The following is a 20,663-nucleotide window of genomic DNA, read 5'->3' as shown; positions in this document are numbered from 1 at the left end:
GGGGGGGGTGGAGGCGCGGCGGCGCACAAGGGCTCCATCCCCGTGTCCCGCTGCATTCAGCCCGCCAGCCATTTTAATCTGGCCCTTGAACTCCCACTGGGGAGCAGGGTGGGGGCTTGCCCGCTCCGGTGCTGCAGCTGGGGAGCAAGGTCGGGGGCTGCTCCGCATGGCTCCCAGAAGCAGCGGCATGTGCCCTCTCTGGCTCCTATGCATAGGGGCAGCCAGGGAGCTCCACTCCACATGCTGCCCCTGCCCCAAGCGCTTTCCCCGCAGCTCCCATTGGCCGGGAACCGCGGCCAATGGGAGCTGTGGGGGCGGTGCCTGCGGACGAGGCAGCATGTGGAGCGGAGCCCCCTGGCTGCCCCTATGCATAGGAGCCGGAGGGGGGACATGCCGCTGCTTCTGGGAGCTGCTTCAGGTAAGCGCTGCCCAGAGCCTGCACCCCCTCCCACTCCCCAACCCTCTGCCCCATCCCTGATCCCCCTCCCACCCTCCAAACCCCTTGGTCCCAGCCCAGAGCCCCCTCCTGCACCCTAAACCTCTCATCCCTAGTCCCACCCCAGAGCCTGCACCCCCAGCCGAAGCCCTCACCCCCCCCACACACCCCACCTCCCCAGCCAGAGCCCTCACCCCCTCCCGCACCCCAACCCCAATTTGGTGAGCATTCATGGCTCGCCATACAATTTCTATACCCAGATGTGGCCCTCGGGCCAAAAAGTTTGACCACCCTGCTACAAGTATACATATTTGCTAGGTAAGGCAGAAATTAAGGTAGAAATGCAATGAACCTACAAGCCTCAAGGCCTGTAAGACAATAGCTTAGCTAAACAAGGCATACGGCCCCAAAAGCCTAATCATAAACCACTAACCAGTAGTAACCCTAGAGCATAAGCTACCACAAGACTGAATGCTGTAATACGCAAGTTTGACTAAACCACTGACAGGTAACAAGAAGATGCTAGTTTATACCAGCTTGAGACATTTTAAAATTAGGTACATCAGCAGATGTCTGACCACAAGAATGCCAGGTAACTAATGGACATATAGGCTAAGGAACTTGAGGTAAAAGGCTGAGTAACCTATGGGAGAAAGGCACCCCAGCATTAGTACGGTGAGGAAATACAAATAAGGAAAAGGGGATGAATCCGCTATTGAATATGCATTAGGCACAGTGGCGTCAGTATAACACATTATCAAAGCTTTATCCCAGCCTGCAAGCCTTGGGAGGGGCCAGGATGACAATCACTGGTCCTGGTGACAAGGAAGATGATGAGGAGGAGGAGGAAAATAATGACTAACACTTCAAGTTGTTCTGCAAGGGATGGTATGAGTTAGTATATGGACGCTCAGAACCTCATTCTGTTTTATCTATATCTACCTTGCTGGATGGAGTGTTTGTGATTTTGCTAACTGTGTTAATAAAACTTTTGCATAGTTGGAAGCTTTTCCTTAGTGTAACTTTAGCGCCCTCATGGCCAAGATGGAATCTGCTCTGAAGAAAGCTCTGGCAGATGGAGGGTCCGTAGCTCCCGGGCAACTCTGAGGCCCCATCCCCCAGCCGGAGCTGTGTCGGGGTAAGAGCCGCGTGGGCAGCTATGGGGAGCCGCGGACCATCCTGCCCTGGGGGGTGCCCGCGGTGTGAAGACATGGACCGGGGACTGCTCTTGGCCCCTCCACCCTGGGCAGATGGCAGGTCCGCAGCTTCCGGCTAACTCCAGCTTCTGGCTTTGCCAGGGGTGGGGCCTCAGGGGGAAATGGAGGGGCAGAGGTGGGGCTACAGAGGGGGACAGGGCCTCTGTGCCCCACCCCACTTTTGCGAAGGCTCTGCTGCCCCTAGCAGACACTGAGCAACGTGTCTGCACTCAGAGTTCAGGAGTCCTGGGCAAAATTTCAGTCCAGTGGAGAGTCATGGGTACTCCTGGTCACCTGCAACACCAATAATCTTACCCCAACAAACTCCTCCGGTGCCCTCTTCTGCCGCTCTCTGCAAACCCATTCTCTAAAGTTAGCTTCATCTTAATGGCAAAGCATCATGGGAGTCTTGTTCCCAGGGAATCCTTAAAATCTTTCTTGGCCTATCTTCAATGTCAACACAGTGGTAGATGAACTTCACTCTTGGCAAAAGCAAATAATATACAGTGGAATATTCAAGGAATAATTTGAACTACTACTCCTCATTACTGGCTTCTATTTTAAATGTAACTGTTCAGGAGTTAGACCTGGATGTCACTGTTGACAATTCAATATGTGCAGCAGCAACCAAAAAAGCAAACAAAATCTTAAGATGCATAAGGAAGGAAAATAATAATGAAAAATTGATCATACCATTATGGAAGTCAATGGAACATGCACCCTTTCCTGGAATAGAGGATGCAGTTTGGGATACCCTATCTCAAAAATAAAAAGACAAAGCAGAAACAGAAGGGGTTCACAGATAGCTGATAAGATAGTTGATGATGATAGGTCCATCAACGGCTATTAGCCAGGATGGGCAGGAATGGTGTCCCTAGGTTCTGTTTGCCAGAAGCTGGGAATGAGCGAGAGGGGATGGATCACTTGATGATTACCTGCTCTGTTCATTCCTTCTGGGGCACCTGTCACTGGCCACTGTCGGAAGACAGGATACTGGGCTAGATGGACCTTTGGTCTGACCCAGTAGGGCCATTCTTATGAGAATGATTAGAGGTATGGAGAGACTCCTTTATGAGGAGAAATGGAAAAGAGTGGACTGTTTCATTTAGGACAGAGACAAATAATAGGGGACATGATAGCCATATACAAAATAATGAATGGACTAGAAAAGATAAGTCAGGCACTCCTGCCCCTTTCTCAGTCATAAAAAAGAGCAAAGGGAATTTAATGAAAATGAAAGGCAGCAAATTTCAAACCATAACCTTTTACACAACACACAATCTATGAAACTCTTTGCCACATGATATCGCTAAGTTCAAGAGTTTAGCAGGATTCAGAAAAGGACTGGACTTTAATATAGTTGATGGGAACACACATTTAAATTAGGATTCTTTTAAAAGAAAAATATTCTCAACGTTTGGAAGAGATATAAGCTCTCCTACTTAAGAGGAGAAGCTAACCTCTTTCTTGGTGAACAGATGAAGAAGAAATTTCTCTTGTAGACAAATTACAATTACCCACCACTCCTGGAGAACAGGGGTTAAAACAGCCAAGCTAGGCTGATTGCAGTAGCAGCCACAGCTGTGGCCAGCCCAATTAGGGCCCAGCTGGCCCTGATAAGAGGGCTGTGGGCCAGAAGAGAAGGAGTCTCACTCTAGCCCTGAAGTGGGAAGGGCTAGCTGCCTGAGAGAAAGGTACCTGGGAGCTGAGCTGAGCTGAGCTGGGCTGGGCTGGGCTGGGGAAAGGCAAGAGGTGCTCCAGTCTGGCAAATCCCAGGCTGTAGGCCTTGCTAAGGGCCAAAACAGGTACTGGGGTTGCAGAGACAGCAGCCCAGAGATAGGCAAAGTCAGCTGGTCCAACCTCCTTGCCAATGATGAGTGGCCATGACAGACTGTAGTCTGCCTCAGTGAGCGTGGGCTAGATGATGACTGACAGTCACCACTGAGGCAAGGTGGGTTTAGAGAGTTGGGGGTTCCCCTGGGAGGGGAGACCCAGAGAGTGTGGGTACTGCTGGGGCAGAACCCTGAGGTAAAGGGCACCAGTGTCTGGGAAGGACACGAGGCCTGAGGCAGGCGAGACATCAGCCGTCTCCGGAGCTGGAAAAGAGCTAATTCCCAGGATGACCAGCAGGAGGTGCTGCACTGGTGAGACTCGCTTCGCTATACTACCTCAGGGTTCTCTCACACTCCTGAAATATGGCATTGATTGCTGTCAGAGACAGGATACAGACCCAGGTGACTCACAGGGCTGGGAGTGTAAAGCTGCCTGGGAAGCTTAAACTCACACTTTTCTTACACCATTTTCAAATCTGTGCATGTATGTGTTCAGATTATGGGTCACAGTGTGCTCTTCTCCAGCCATTACTCTTATAAACAGGTAGAATGTGATTATATAACCAGGTAAGTTGCTGTACAATTTTCCTTTTGAATTCTCCACATAGTTGTTTTCCAGAACCTAAGCTTCCACTTAAAAAATACTGAGTTTCTTCTCCTTGTTGTTACCAAGAAAACTTTCAAAATGTGAGTCCAATGAATCAATCCAATACAGTGATGTCTGCCTGAGTCTGCAAACAGGCTGGGGCAATAACACTGAAAGGTGTGACCTACTCGCTCCCCAAAATGTAAAATTACCTCTACCCCTTTCCACAATTCGCTCTCCAGTGTCCACACCTCCAACTGTCTCCTGGTTGCCATCATTGGTGGTGGGTGAACATCCCCTTCAGGGAGACTAGTCCTCTGGCCCCATCCCTTCTTCCTGAGGTCCCATCCCCTACCCGCCAGAACCCTGAGGCCCCCTCCCAACCACCACCCCATGCCTGTTGGAGCCCCAGGCTGGCCCTGGCTGTGGAATGAGAAACGCACCGGGCAGTGCCTCCCCTCCCAAGCTGCCTGGCGAAAAAGCAAAAGCTCTTCCTTAAGAACTAGAGCAGGGGTCGGCAACGTTTGGCATGCGGCTCGCCAGGATAAGCACCCTGGCGGGCCGGCCCAGTTTATTTACCTGCTGACGTGGCAGGTTCAGCCCATCGCGGCCCCCACTCGCTGTCCCGGGCCAATGGGAGCGGCGGGAAGCCGTGGACAGCACATCCCTCGCCCTCGCCGCCTCCATTGGCCTGGGATGGCGAACCGCGGCGAGTGGGGGGCCGTGATCGGCCGAACCTGCCGTGTCAGCCGGTAAATAAATTGGCCCGGCCCGCCAGGGTGCTTACCCTGGTGAGCTGCATGCCAAACGTTGCCGACCCCTGAACTAGAGCTTTTTATATGAGCCATGCAGGTTCCAGGGCAGCTGAGGAGGTGGTATTTGCTACTCAGCTTCCCGGGTTCATCAGTAATTTCCCTGGACTCCAGGGAGATTACTGATGAACCCGGGAAGCTGAGTAGGAAATTCCACCTCCTCAGCTGCCATGGAACCTGTATGGCGCATAATAATAAGCAAAAACTTCCTCTGGTGAAGCCCATCCCATGCAAACCCCCAAAACCCTGCCTCCCCGGCCTATTATACCCTATAGTTGCCAGAAAACAACATAATTTCTGAGGTCTCCCTGGGTGCCAACCCAGCTGCTAAGACCTTCAGCTTCTCCCTTTCCCTCAACACCAATTTTTACAATATAATTACACAGTACATACCAACACCAGCAATTTATTGAAAATGTAGGGCAGTATAAAATAAATTGAATATCAGAAATAATAAACAACAAGGGTGACTGTACTGATTCTATTATACTATGTAGGAGATGAGGGACAGAAAACTGAAGAGGATTTGAGGTGGAATGCTGCATAATTTAGGGGTCCCTACCTCATAATCTAGGTCTGCCAGATAGGAAACTGAGTCTTGCTTGTATGTGAGACCATGATTGTTCATACTGGCAATGCAGACGTAAGCAGAGACTGAATGAGCTCTCCCCTGACATCTAGTGGTGAGCTGTGGAAAAGGACTTCAGGAGCTGATCTCATTTGCATGGGCATGCCCACCCTGTTGAGGTGATCAGCATGATGGGATTGCTTGCCCAAATGGTCACTTTTGGCTGGTGTGGGATCCCCAGTCTCCTTGTTATTGAGGTAGGGGCAATAAAGGGTTGTTATCCTTGCTATGTGAATCAAGGGTAGCAGAATTGTACTTGGCATTTCCCGATTGAGGGACTCACCCTCAACTAAATAGTACTTGCTAGGCAGGGGACATGGGTTCCAAAGCTCTGGTGAGTGAAGAGAGGGTGGGGGTAGGTATTTGTACCTGATGGTGTGGGTTGTGCTGAAGGACCCCGGACATCATTTGATCCTTTCTCTCTCTAGTGTGTAACAGAGCTAATTTAGATTTGATTGAGAGTCTTGTTAAATGCTGTAAAGCTGAAATCACTGATGTGTAGGTCTAAGTATTAGACCTGCTTTGGTACAGTGTTCGATGCAAGAGATTGACTACTGTGCACTAGCAGTAAAGCTGCTCCCACTAACTGCTGAAATCACTAGAGTTATGTTAAGTGGGGGTTCCTGAAAACATCTTGGTGTGGCCAGCAGGGTGGCTGGTGGAGAGGCATGGTGAGTGGCCAGCAGGGGGTTGCCTGAGAGTGCCGGAGCAGAGCCCCACAGACAGTGGTGGTGAATGAGTACCTGAGCAGTGGAGCAAGTAAGGTGCCTCCTTACCCCCCCTGCTCCCCCCAGGGTGGGAGGTGAACTCTGCAGATGTACCTCTGAACTCTGGGTCCACGCTGTCCAAAGACAGCAACTGTGAGTAGAGTGCAGAGATGGGATGGGCATGTTAAGTCCAGTAACCCAAAAGTCCCTTTAAGAACCTGAGGGGAAAAGGACACTGCCCAACTTACTTGGTGGTGGGTCTTTTGCTCATAGTGTATGTTTATATACCCTGTTTGGGGTGTTTCCCCAAATTAATGCTTCATTATTTCCCTCCTTTTAATAATTTTTTTTTGTTACACTCAGACTCTGTGCTTGCAAGAGGGGAAATATTGCCTCTTAGAGGCACCCAGGGGGTGGTGTGTAATTGTCCCAGGTCACTGGGTGGGGGCTCGAGCTGGCTTGTGTTGTATTGTTGAAAAGGAACCCCTAGATACTGAACCCAGCCCTTGTTGCTGCCAACTCTGACTGGCAGAAGGGTTACACATATGTTGTGCACGTAACAGAGGCAACATAACCAACCAGACTCCTCTCTTGATGTCACTTACACCATTTTCCTGTGCACACTGAACCTATTTGGCCCCTTGATCACTGTGCACCATATGGGCCTTAGCACTCAAAGATATAAGCCTCAAGTCAGCTATTCACAGAACTGGGGGGAAAACATTCTATATTTACAGATATCTTGTAAGGGTTGAATTCTGCCCTTGGATGCTACATCAAGAGCAGAATTTGACCCAAAGATGAGACGCTTTCAGGCTCTTGATCTCAGTGTCCCTGGGCCTGACCAATTTTGCAACACCACCCAGTTCACATATGATTCACCATCACTAAATTCATTTGTCAGCAATTTGACTCTTTCTGAGATTGTTTTTTTTTTTTTTTATAACTTTCATTTGTATAGTGTCCCTCACTAAAGAGCTGCAGGGCACTACCCAGTTAAAGGCTGTAAAATAATCAGGAATTAAGTACTATTAAAAGCAGCAGCAAATGCATCTTTTAATCCTGTTTTTAAATGTTAATGAGGAATGCTGCCTTTTTTTCTTCAAACACAAAACTCAAGTAAAACATTACATACTTTAAACATATAGGGCCAGACTATGTCTTCACTAGGCTTTGCCTATACTAGAAAAGCTGCACTTGCTTGATTAACTTAAGTTTAAATTCATTTTGTTAAATTCATCTAGGTGAAAGCCCTTAGTGTAGATGCACTTAAATTAGTTTAAACGTTACATTATGTTAGATTAATTCGGTAAGGGCTGATCTAAACTACAGAGTTAGGTCTACAGCAGGGGTTGGCAACCTTCGGCACACGGCCCATCAGTGTAATCTGCTGGCCGGCCATGAGACATTTTGTTTGTTGACCGTCCTCTGGCACGGCCCCCCACAGCTCTCCGTGGCTGTGGTTCGCCGTTCCCGGCCAATGGGAGCTGCAGGAAGCAGCGCAGGCCCCGGGACATATTGGTCGCCGCTTCCCACAGCTCCTATTGGCCGGGAACGGCAAACCGCAGCCACTGGGAGGTGCGAGGGGCCATGCCAGTGGATGGTTAATGTAAACAAAATGTCTTGCGGCCCACCAGCGGATTACCCTGCTGGGCCGCATGCCGAAGGTTGCCGACCTCTGGTCTACACACTACCCTGTGTGATATAATTAAGCCAACCTTAGCCCCAGTCTAGACACTACAACGTCAAGGGAAGAATTCTGTTGATCCAGCTACTGCTTCTCAGAGAGGTGGATATACTTCAGCAATGGACAAACCCCTGCCATTGCTGTAGTGTCTACATACACTACAGTTGCACTGCTATAGCGTATCTAGCACAAACATATTCTAATTTACCGATCTAAACTAAACCAATTTAACCAAGGGTTAAACTGACAAGACTAGTTAGACCTAGGACACTTGGATCAAAGCCTGAAAATGTGTTATCTTTGGGCTTGATGCAGCATCCAAGGGCAAAATTAAACTCTTGAATGAGATCTGTGAATATGAAATATTTCTTCCCTGGTTTATGTGTGTCTATATTAGGGAATTGCACTGATTTAACTAGACTGATTTAAAATGGGCTCAGGGAAAGCAGTACAATATTTCTAGTACAGACAAGGCCTCACACGTGTGCACTATACATGCATCTAGCCTCAGAATTTTGACCTGAGACTGCCTTTTGGGTGATGTCTCAGGTCTGCCTCCAAAACCCCAGAGGCCAATTTCATTGTTGCTCTAAGGCCCCTTTCCCCTGACTCATCCATTAGGCATCCCTAGGGAATACCCCTAGTGCAAGAGGCCTTTCTAGCAGGCATAGAGCCAGCAAAGCCAGATCTGTGAGGCCTTCCCCATGTGGGGCTATATTGGGGGGCAGATCCAAAGTGGGAAGGTGCAAGCCAAGGAGGCATGGCCAGGTCATTCCCATGCCCCAACTATTGCACAGTGCTGCAGTGTTCATAAGGATCATGACAGTCATGGTACAATGTAGGGTAATTTACGGCTGCCCTTAACCAGGGGCCAAACTGGACTCAGGAGAGGGGAGGCACAAACCACCTCCCCATAGTCCCCTCACCAGGTGCTGAACCAATGTGAGGATGAATCGAAGCCCAGTGTTTGAGTTGCTGCCACAGGCGTGAGATTAGCAGGTGTTGCAAATGGGTAAGTAACATTAAATAGAATGAACAAGAGGGAAAAGATGCCAAAAAGAAGCCAGTCCCTGAGTCTCACCATTGTCAGACTCACTTAAAATAGGAGCTATGGGCCAGATTTACAAGGATATTTAGGCACCTAAAGATGCAGATAGGCACCTAGTGGGATCTACAAAAACATCTAAGCTGGTTAGGACCCTAACTCCTTCTGAAATCAATGGGGCTAAAGGTGCCTAACTCATCTAGGCACTTCTGTAAGTCCAAGTTTCCTCTGGGAGGAAAAATTCAGGAATTTCATATTTGCATATAGTGTACTAGATGTGGCTGGGGCCAGAGGTGTGCACGGTGCTTTACAAACAAAACATGTTACAATTTGCAAGGCAATTGATTACATGCACAACTATAATTGTCTGAACAGGCCTAATGATAGGAGTGCTCATGCCCTTGATGATACACTCATGCTTGAGTACTTTGCTGAATTGCAGCCATTATCTCTGCCCCATGGATTTTATAGTTATTCTAGAATTCATCATGTCTTGACAGAAGGAGAAAAGATCTCAGGTAATGAGGAAGGCTGCCATTTGGAAATAAAAACAAAGTATTTCATCAGCAGTTGTAATCCCTAGTGGGAACTGAAAACTGCAAAAGACAACTCTGCCCTTAACTTTTCTGCAGCTTCATGCAAATTGTTGCTAGATTTTATCCCTTTGAAATATTTGGTACAATTCAAAGTACACACTTACTTTCCTGAACAATAAATCTAGAACAGGGGTGGGCAAACTATGGCCCAGGGCCCGCATCTGGTCCTCTAGATATTTTAATCTGGTCCTTGAGGTCCCACCAGGGAGTGGGGTCCGGGCTTGCCCCACTCCAGCGCTCCAGCCGGGGAGCAGGGTCCGGGGCTTGACCCACTCTGCACAGCTCTTGGTAGCTGCAGCATGTCCCCGGCTCCTAAGTATAGGGGCAGCCAGGGGGCTCCGCACACTGCTCCTGCCCCAAGCTCTGCCCCCGCAGCTCCCATTAGCCAGGAACCATGGCCAATGGGAGCTGCGGGGTGGCACCTGCGGACAGGGCAATGCACAGAGCTCCCTGGCCGTGCCTCCCCGTAGGAGCGGAACGGGACACATGCTGCTGCTTCTGGAAGCTGCTTGAGGTAAGTGCCACCCAGAGCCTGCACACTGACCTCCTCCCATGCCCCAACCCTCTGCCCCAACTCTGATCCCCCTCCCGCCCTCTGAACTCCTCAGTCCCAGCCTGGAGCATCCTCCTGCACCCCCCAACCCCTCATCCCCAGCCCCACCCCAGAGCCCGCACACCCAGCTGGAGACCTCACCCCCCTGCACCCCAATCCCCTGCCCCAGTCCGGAGCCCTCTCCCGCACCGTGAACTCCTCATTTCTGGCCCCACCCCAGAGCCTGCACCCCCAGCTGGAGCCCTCACCCCCTCCTGCACCCCAACCCCCAATTTTGTGAGCATTCATGGCCCACTATACAATTTCCATATCCAGATGTGGCCCTCGGGCCAAAAGGTTTGCCCACCCCCAATCTAGAACAATAAAGCATGCTGAGGAAAGTGCCTCCCACACTATTTGGCTAGGAAGTCTTTTTTTTTTTAAATACACAGCCCTCTTGTTTTAACAGCTAATGACATATTAGTCAAGTTTGTTTTGCAAGATCTTCTTTGCAATTCCTTCAGTTCTGTGACTTTTCCCTAGAACGGGTTTCCACAAACCCAATTCAACTTCCTTGTCTCTGAATAGTTTGGCTAGAGGAGAATGCACTCATCATGTGTGCATGCATGAAAGTATTGGGAAAGTATGATGCATAGACAGGTGGAACCATTTAATTGTCAAAACACACTATTCCTGCTTTTTCTGATTCAGAGTTCTTGAACTTGGAGTGTCAGGTATCATCCCTTGGCATATCCTGTTGAATTACTTTCCCCTCAAACTGAGCCAGCTGCTGACATCAGCAATAAAAGAATGATTTTAAATATCTAATTACAATGACGATTAAACATATCTAAATGTCAAATCTCAATTTCCATGGAGGAATCCTTCTACCAACATCCCACACACTGCATCTAGCTAGTGTGTTAATCTGGCTTTTATGCCCCTCCCCCCCCATGCCAATGAAACCACCATCATCAAGGGTTTCAATGACCACTTCCTGACCAAATCATGGGGCTTCTACTCCATCCTTATCCTCCTGATCTCATTGCTGGTTATGATTGAATCGATCGCATCCTTACTCATGACATCCTGTCTGCTTTTGTCGCACTGCCCGCTCTTGCTACTCCTTCTGTCTCTATAACTGCTCCTTCAGTATGGCCAATAGCAGTTTCTCCTTCTCATCGCTGTGGATTCCTAGAGGGTTCTGTCTTTGCTTCCCTCCTCTACACCTTAGGTCTGAACAAGCAAACTCACATGGCTTCAGCTATCATCTGTACACCCTTTATATCTCAGAGATACGAGGGGGGGATGGGGGGGACAGGCAGAGATGGACAATGAAAATCATTAGATACATGGGGAGACTTCCATAGGAGGAAAGGCTGAAAAGATTAGGACTGCCTAGTTTAGCGAAGAGACAAATAAGAGGGAACATGACAGCATTATGTAAAATAATGAATGGTATAGACTGAGGAGGTAAGTTGGGCACTCCTATTTACCTTTTTGCATACTACAAGAAAAGTGGGTCTGTCAATGAGGTTGAAAGACAACACATCAACAAATGCTAGAAGGAAATACATTATGTGCACCATAGTTCCTGTGGACCTCATTTCTGCAAGACATATGGCTCAGTTTAGTAGGGTTCAGAAAATGATTAGGCATTTTAGTAACATAATCCAGTTAAATTAGATAAATTTGATAAAATAGAAATAAACCCTCATGCTTCAGGGCATAAGCAACTCCCAGTTGCCTGGGGTTAAGTGAAAGTTTCCTCTCTGGGCTGGTTACTTCATAATTGTCCATCAGAGGGTTTCTTACATCTTCCTCTGAAGCCTCTGGATCTAGTCACTGACAAAGAGGACACCAGACTAGATGGACTGCTGGTCTGATCCAGTATGGTAATTGCTTTGTGCCTATGTTATGTTCATAAATCTATGCCTGTCAGGTATAGTCTAGGTCCTACCCCTGCGTGGGGGATAGATTAGACAACCTCTCAAGTCCCTTCCAGCCCTACTTTTCTATGATTCTCCACACCTGACCTGTCCCTCTCTGTCCAGTGCCGCATGTCAGTTGTCACGCCAACATTTCTTCCTGAATGTCTCTCAGACAACAAGTTGAACACTGTTACAAAAGAGCTCCATATATTCCATTGTAAAATCTCTATCATCTCCCCCAATCTCTGTAATTATTGGTGAGAATACTAACATCCGCCCCATTGCCCAGGCTCAGAATATGGAAGTGACAGTCAACTTCTCCCTCTTCTTCACCCTACACATTCAGATTGTGTCCAGATTTTGCCATTTCTTCCTCTGCAAAGTAGTGAAATCCAATCTCTCCCCTCTGCCTGACCACTAAAATGCTTGTCCTTGCGCTGATCATCTCTTGTCTTGATTACTGCAATCTCCTCTTCTCTGGAATTCTCAATGCTTTCATCATCTCCTTTGGTCCATCAAGAGCATGGCCACTAATATTATCTTCTTGGCCTGTTGATCTGATATCAGTTCCTCTCTGGATCCCTTTCCTGACTTCTCCTTATCCACTACATCAAGTTTTAAGTTTCCTGTATTCACCGTTAGCCTCCTACATAACCTATCCTAAAACTCTATCTCAGAACGTATGTCTTATTGTGTTGTCATACCCTTCTGCTCCACCAAAGATGCCAGCCTATTCATCTTCCTCTACTCCTTCCGCTGTTTGTGTTTCCCATGCTGCCCCATTTGCATGGCAGGCCCACCCCATCCTTACTTCCCAACCCACTAACCTCTCCTTTAAATTCCTCCAAAAGACTCACTTATTCTTGGGCTATGTCTTCATTGCAGAGTTAACTTGACTTATCTACACTCCAGTTATTCCTCTCTGAGTTAGCTTAGCTCAACTGAAAGCAGCCACACTGAGGACTAACCGTCAAATTGTGTATGCATGGGCACTGCATTCACTTGTGTGGGAAGGGACACCAAGACTTCTGAGGGAACATCCCATAGTTCTTGACAATACAGTAAGCAGAGTCACTCTTTGAATTCTTTCCCAGTAAATTGTGGGAGAACTTATCTGTCCTTTCTCAGCCGATGGGATGGGATGGGGATTGTGGGAAGCCATTGGAAGACTAGTAGGACTTGAGTGTCACTAGTCCATTGTCACACTTACAGTATGGTTGTGTTAGCAGCTGACAAGTTGCACTTACTTGAGATTTAGGGCTGGTCTACACTGGGAACTTATATTGGCATAGCTACATATCTGACAGGTGTGAAAAATCCACTCCCCAGAGAATCATAGCTCTACTGACCTAATCCCCAGTGTAGACAGCCTAGGTTGACAGAACCAACCCACCAACCTAGCTCCAGCCTCTCAGTGAGGTGGATTACCTACACCAACAGGAGAAGTAGTAATAACAACCCACATGCATGGTTTCCGCCTTCAGCACCCCCACAATAAAAATTGTTCCAGCACCACTGCTAGGTAATGTCGGCAAGTTAAAGAAGTGTGGGCTGGATGAATGGACTATAAGGTGGATAGAAAGCTGGCTAGATCATCAGGCTCAACGGGTAGTGATCAATGGCTCCATGTCTAATTGGCAGCCGGTATCAAGCGGAGTGCCCCAAGGGTCGGTCCTGGGGCGGGTTTTGTTCAATATCTTCATTAATGTTCTGGAGGATGGCGTGGACTGCACCCTCAGCAAGTTTGCAGATGACACTAAACTGGGAGGAGTGGTAGACACGCTGGAGGGTAGGGATAGGATACAGAGGGACCTAGACAAATTAGAGGATTGTGCCAACAGAAACCTGATGAGGTTCAACAAGGACAAGTGCAGAGTCCTGCACTTAGGACGGAAGAATCCCATGCACTGCTACAGACTAGGGACTGAATGGCTAGGCAGCAGTTCTGCAGAAAAGGACCTAGGGGTTACAGTGGATGAGAAGCTGGATATGAGTCAACAGTGTGCCCTTGTTGCCAAGAAGGCTAACGGCATTTTGGGCTGTATAAGTAGGGGCATTGCCAGCAGATCAAGGGACGTGATCATTCCCCTCTATTCGACATTGGTGAGGCCTCATCTGGAGTACTGTGTCCAATTTTGGGCCCCACACTACAAGAAGGATGTGGAAAAATTGGAAAGAGTCCAGCAGAGGGCAACAAAAATGATTAGGGGTCTGGAGCACATGACTTATGAGGAGAGGCTGAGGGAACTGGGATTGTTTAGTCTGCAGAAGAGAAGAATGAGGGGGGATTTGATAGCTGCTTTCAACTACCTGAAAGGGGGTTCCAAAGAGTATGGATCTAGACTGTTCTCAGTGGTAGCAGATGACAGAACAAAGAGTAATGGTCTCAAGTTGCAGTGTGGAGGTTTAGGTTGGATATTAGGAAAAACTTTTTCACTAGGAGGGTGGTGAAGCACTGGAACGGGTTACCTAGGGAGGTGGTGGAATCTCCTTCCTTAGAGGTTTTTAAGGTCAGGCTTGACAAAGCTCTGGCTGGGATGATTTAGTTGGGAATTGGTCCTGCTTTGAGCAGGGGGTTGGACTAGATGACCTCCTGAGGTCCCTTCCGGCCCTGATATTTTATGGTTCTATGATAGACATGTCTTTAGGTTTCCCAGTGCATGGCTCTGTGTGTCTCTTGGACTGTAAACTCTTTGGGGCAGGGCCTCTCTCCTTTCCTGCCTTCTGCAGCTCCAAGCAGGCTGTTGGCAGCTAGCAAATACTAAAGAGCCCTACAATAATAATATTGTGGCAGTAAGAGAGCCTGCGGGGGCTGCAAGCCTGTTTTTACACACAGGGAGACGCGAAGGTATTTTGGACTAAATCCATTGCTTTAGGGTGCTGAAAGGAGCGCGGGGGAGGCTGTGAAGCAGCTGGGAGGTGCACTGGGCTCCAAGTTAAGGGTCACTTTTCACGCAGGGGGCAATTGCCCTCTTGCCATGGGTGGCTCGGCCCCTCTCCGAGCTCTTGGGAGGGGCTGGGGGCGGTGTGGCGGGAACGGCTGGAGCCAGGCCGGAGGGAGGAGATGGGGGTGGGGGCAGCGCCTCAGCCGGGCTCGCTCTGGGGAGGGGGCGGAGGCGAGGCCGAGGCCGAGGCGGAGGCGGGTTAAAAGCAGCTGCCGGGAGGAACCTTTAGGTTTTGGAGACAGCGACCGCTGGGACCTGAGGCGCCCTCACCGCCAGCAGCCCTGCCTGCTCCGGGGCGCTGATCTCCCTCCGCCACAGGCTCCGCGCGTTGCTGAGGCAGGTGAGCGTCCTTCGCGGCGAGGAATCCGGAGTAGAGCGAGAGCGTGTGTGTTTGCGCCCCCAGGAGAGGAATCGGATTAATATGTGTGGGGTGTGCTGCTCGCACACGAGGGGGGATGCGGAGGGAAAACTGTGTGTGTACAGGAGGGGAACTCTACGCAAGGAATCCAGATTAGAGGGCAGCGTGTCTGTGACCAGAGTGGAGTGCAGGACTGGAGGAATCCGGATTAGAGGGGTGCTGTGTGTGTGATTGAAGGAGCAATCCGGATTAGGGGGCGCTGGGGGTGTGTGACTGCTCGAGGAGTCTGGATTAAAGAGGTGCTGGCGATGTGACTGCAGGAGCAGTCGGGATTAGAGGGTTTGAGGCAAACTCTTGCTGTACTTAGATGAAGTTTCCTTTTTCAGTTCTTTTTCTGATTGGGGTCTCTTTTGTGGATATCCCAGCCCTGGACCAGTGAGGGTGCCTGGTGGCAAGAACCTAGGATTTGCAGGCTCTTTACTAAACGGGGACATCTAATTTAAAAAGATTAACCACAGCAAAATATACCAGGGAAGGCTGAATTGGGGGGAAGTTCAGGCTTCGGGGATAAAAGGGAATTTTTCAGTGTTACATTTAACCCAGTGTATTTTGATCTCCTTCACTTTTGTTAATACTTTACCTTGAATTGAGTGCAGAGACGTTAGCAGCCCTGAGACTGAACTGTTCAGCATTACTTTAATGAGTAAAGCGGAAAATGTGCTTCGACAGCTCAAGCAATACTGACACGTCAAACCTTACTTGGCTTGTACATGCAAAGTCTTGTATAGGAGAAACACCCAGTTTCCTTGAGGGTGAAAGGGGTGAGCTCTTGAGGAAATTATCATACATCGCTGCTCAATGGCAATTTGCTTTTAGTGTCAATATTTTAATTAAACTATCTGGCATTAATCCATCCTACTGTTTACAATCTTGAATTTTTCTAGGAGTCAATGAGAGTTCTGCTATTGATTTAAATAGAAGCAGGAACATGTGCTATGATTTTTATAAGATATTTGTCACTCTGTATATTTTAACTATAAAAATGGGATTTTCTAATAATTTCTGTGAAGGTCGTGACAATGTGAGTATTCAGGGTACATGTCCTCAGTTCCAACAACTGATTTAAATGCTCCCGTGGTGGAAGGTGAGAATGAAAAAGTGCTTCATGTCCAAAATCTCTACAAGTACAAGTGGATTCGTATCCACAATGCAAATTTTCTCTTCTTCAGAGCTCATGTTGGATATATCACTGGCAATTTTAAAGAGACAAGGTGGGTGAGGTAATATCTTTTTCTGAAAGAGACAAGCTTTCGAGTTTACATAGAACTTACACAGAGTTCTTTTTCGGGCAATTTTAAAGTCAGATGTATGATAGCACGTCAAATATTTGCAGTTCTTTCCTACTTTCAGTCAATTCTGACTAGTCCAGGGTTTTTTTTTTTTTTCAGTTATCATTTTTTAATTGCTGAGCTTTTATGTGATGAGTGAGAGTAGATTGTTAGCAGAAATATAGAGCATCTGATCATGGTCAAGGGAATAGGTCGGCACAGCAAGCAATACAGAATCTGACCAACTTGTGTGGTGGGAGAACAGAGGGAGGCTAAGAATTTCAACCACCCTTTCAAGGCTGCCTTTTCTCCTCTATCATTCAATTTCTCCTTCCCTTATCAGAGCAATAAATCTCTGATATCTCCCTCTGCTTTAAAGCCTATCCCCACAAGCAAATCTGCCATGTCAAGAGATTGTGTTACTGTTATAACATGCTAGTCCTCTTTATTGGCATACCGCTTGGTCTTGCTGTGTAGACTACAATAAACCATGTTAGAATATGTTCAGGGAGTATAGTTTTATAACATGAGCCTTGAGTACAGTAGACTTGCATATGTAGACAGGCCTTTAGGATAGACATTCACTTCCCATGTGGTAGAGAAGCCCAATAATTGCTGGGTGTTACAGGGCAAACACAGTGCATGATCCTTCCTCCCTTGGAGGAGGGTGTATCACCTTCCAACAGGCTTTTATCCATGGCCAGCTTGGGTCTCCCACACAGCAGAATTTAGCATTATTCCTAACAGATGATGAACCAGCCCTGCCAGAGTTTTAACTACTTTGTCTAGTTCATCAACAATTTCCAACAGCTGTGTTCAGTGAAAAACCCATGTCTCAAGGCGACATATCATTTACACCTTATTTAAAAAAAAATTACGCTTTCATTAAAAAAAAAAGTTTCTCTACTGGTTGTGAAGAAAACTTTCCAAATGGGAAGTAGTGTAGCACTTGCTGTGCTTTAGAGAGACTGAAACAGCACTAATGAGAGGTCTGACTTACTCCCCAGGGCTTGTCTCCACTTAAAATGCTACAGCGGCACAGCTGCAGCGCTTCAGTGTACACACCACCTACGCTGACAGGAGGGATTCTCCCATCGGGTAGGTAATCCACCTCCTTGAGAGGCGGTAGCTAGGTCGATGGAAGAATTATATAAATCTAGCACTGTCTACACTGGGGCTTAGATCAGCTTGACTGTGCCGCTCGGGTGTGGATTTTTCACACCCCTGAGTGACGTAGTTATGCTGACCAAATTTTCTAGAGTAGACCAGGCCTTATTTATCGCATTTTGGTGTTAATTCTGAAAAGTAAGGCCACATCTACATTAGCGAACTTACAGTGGCATAACTGTACCAATGCAGCTGTGCCACTGTAAGATTGCTCATGTAGCTGCTCGGTGCTGATGGGAGAGAGCTCTTCATTGATATTATAAAACCACCTAAATGAGCAGTGATCGCTATGTCAGTGAGCGAAGCTCTCCCACCGACATAGCGCTGTGCACACCCCTGACCGACATAAGTTTTTTGCCGACACAAGTGGTAGTGTAGACATGGCCTAATTACATTTCAAATGTCAACATTAACTGTTTAGCTGATTATAGGAGGTAGATGTTTATGCTAAAAAAATGTCTGTATCCAGTCTGTGGATGGAGGCTGTGGTGATCCATGGAGGTGGGTCAGCCATAACCTTCTGGCCCCTTCAGAAGCTTTAAAAAATTGCTCTACGTGGGGGATGTCCTGCAGTGCCAGCCTTCCTTCCCCTGACTCTGGGGTGGAGGAGGGTTCAGAGAGAAGCAGCAAACCACTGCTGGGCTTTTCCCACAGAGATAGAGAGCTCTGAGAAAGGACAGAGGACACAGGTGAGAGAAGGAGGCCTCACTTATTTGATGACCTAATCATGTCTTAACCAACAGTTCCTGTAGAAATGTTAGCACCATCAGAGATCAATATAATTAATGCATTAATAAAACGTTTGATTCCATCATCTTTTTAAAATATGGGCAGTGCAAATTAAAATGACTTGCGTTTGCCTGTTAGTCTCTTTACCCACAATGCTGGGCTAGTGCCAGGAAACCTCCCAGTTCACGGAAGTTATGGTATTGATTTTCTAACCCTTGATAACTGATCCTTTGTATTCCTCTTGTCATATTAGGTCAAAGGCCACAGAAGAGAAGATGGACTGGGGAACATTGCAGAAGGTTTTAGGAGGTGTGAACAAACACTCCACCAGTATTGGGAAGATCTGGCTCACTGTCCTGTTCATTTTCCGTGTTATGATCCTTGTGGTGGCTGCAGAGAGAGTCTGGGGAGACGAACAAAGTGATTTTGTCTGCAACACTCTGCAACCTGGATGCAAAAATGTTTGCTATGACCACTTCTTCCCCATCTCTCACATTAGACTGTGGGCCCTTCAGCTCATCTTTGTCTCAACTCCTGCACTTCTGGTAGCCATGCACATTGCACACAGACGGCACGAGAAGAAAAGGCAGCTCACGAGTGGTGAGAAAGTGAATATTGAAGAACTGAATAAACAGAAGTTTCATATTCAGGGCCCCTTGTGGTGGACGTACACCTGCAGCATATTCTTCAGAATAATCTTTGAAGCTGTCTTCATGTATGTGTTTTACGTAATGTATGATGGATACCAAATGCCTCGCTTACTGAAATGTAGCGCGTCGCCTTGCCCCAACACAGTGGATTGCTTTGTTTCTCGACCCACTGAGAAAACAATGTTTACTATTTTCATGCTTTCTGTGTCTGGGATCTGTATGCTGTTAAATGTGGTTGAAATGTGTTATCTGGTGATAAAATTTTGTATGAAAGCACCTAGGAAACCAGCAATTTTAAAATAGCTCCCCATTCATCAGAATGTTTCCCCCCAACTTCATCAGAAAACAGTGATGTTTTTCAGGCTGAATGAAAATAAAATGTAAACATAAAATGTAATTTATTTTAAAAATCTGATAGCCCCCCCATGAAACTTACTGAGTTTTTAAAGATCTTAAAGATCATGGATGTGTGCTGAATACTCCCTTAGCTGAATACTCAGAGAGCCTGATCCTGCAAGCTGTAGCTTTTCAAGTTTGCAACTGGTAGAAGAGTAAACCCTGCTGTGATTCTAGTGTTAAGAAGCCAATGGAGTGTAATCATTTTTAAAAGTGATATACTTGTGTGCATCTAGCTGTGGGAGAGGCCAGAGAGGGGAGATCCACACGTTCCTAGCATAGAGTGGGTGTTGCACCAATCACTTTCAGTCAGGGCCGGCTTTAGGACCTGTGGGGCCCGATTCGAATACCCGGCAGCGATCCGGGTCTTCGGCGGCGCTTCGGTGGCGGGGGGTCCGCTCCGGGTATTCCGCGGCACTGAAGGACCCCCCCGCCGCCGAAATGCCGCCAAAGACCTGGAGCGGACCCCCCGCCGCCGAAGTGCCACCGAAGACCCGGAGCGGACCGCCGCTGGGTGAGTAAAAAAAATTAAAAAGGCACCTAAGGCGCGGGGCCTTCTTAGGCACGGGGCCCAATTCCCGGAAATCGGCCTAAAGCCGGCCCTGCTTTCAGTGATGAAGCTACTAAGAAAGGTTTGTGTCTGAATGCGACAGAGATTTGGTTTGGGGCATTTTTAGGCATGAGACTCTCCTTGCTGCACTGGGGAAAGAGGAGGGCAGAGTGGCAACTGCATCTATGGTGGGATCCTTGTTTCTCTCTCCAAGCAATCCCCACGTTCATGGAGGGAATGTGTTTGTGCACATACATACACAGCCTAGTACTGTATTTTTCAGTAGATTCCTTCTAACTGCTCTCAAAGCGGGTGGGTTGTTCAGTTCAGCCAGTGGTGAAACAAGCCCTGGCAGTACTGCTTCCATGGAGGCAACCACATGGAAGTTAGCATTGTAGGGGGTGGAATTGGAATCCCTTGCTCATTCCCTGGAGGAGGCAATAAGGCAAACACTGCCTTCCCATATAATAATTTAGAGAAAACATGAGGTGAGGGTGCCCGAAGGGGCTTTCTTCTTCTACTCTGGCCCTGCAACACCTTTTTCTAGGAGAA

The 20,663-nt window shown here is 47.8% G+C and overlaps 1 protein-coding gene across 1 annotated transcript; it reads left to right on the top strand.

Annotated features, from left to right (window-relative positions):
- Positions 1 to 18,769: 18,769 nt before the first annotated feature.
- Positions 18,770 to 19,468, top strand: GJB2 (gap junction protein beta 2). The gene has a single exon (XM_024216725.2). It carries the CDS (start codon positions 18,791 to 18,793, stop codon positions 19,466 to 19,468), a length of 678 nt encoding a protein of 225 aa, XP_024072493.2. The 5' UTR covers positions 18,770 to 18,790.
- The last annotated feature ends 1,195 nt before the right edge of the window (positions 19,469 to 20,663 follow it).

Source organism: Terrapene carolina, unplaced genomic scaffold, assembly GCF_002925995.2.
Source record: "Terrapene carolina triunguis isolate 2854851 unplaced genomic scaffold, T_m_triunguis-2.0 Scaffold138, whole genome shotgun sequence".
In the NCBI taxonomy this organism is placed as follows: Eukaryota; Metazoa; Chordata; order Testudines; family Emydidae; genus Terrapene; species Terrapene triunguis.
Note: the sequence above shows the minus strand (reverse complement) of the source record. Positions and strands in the feature narration are given on the sequence as shown.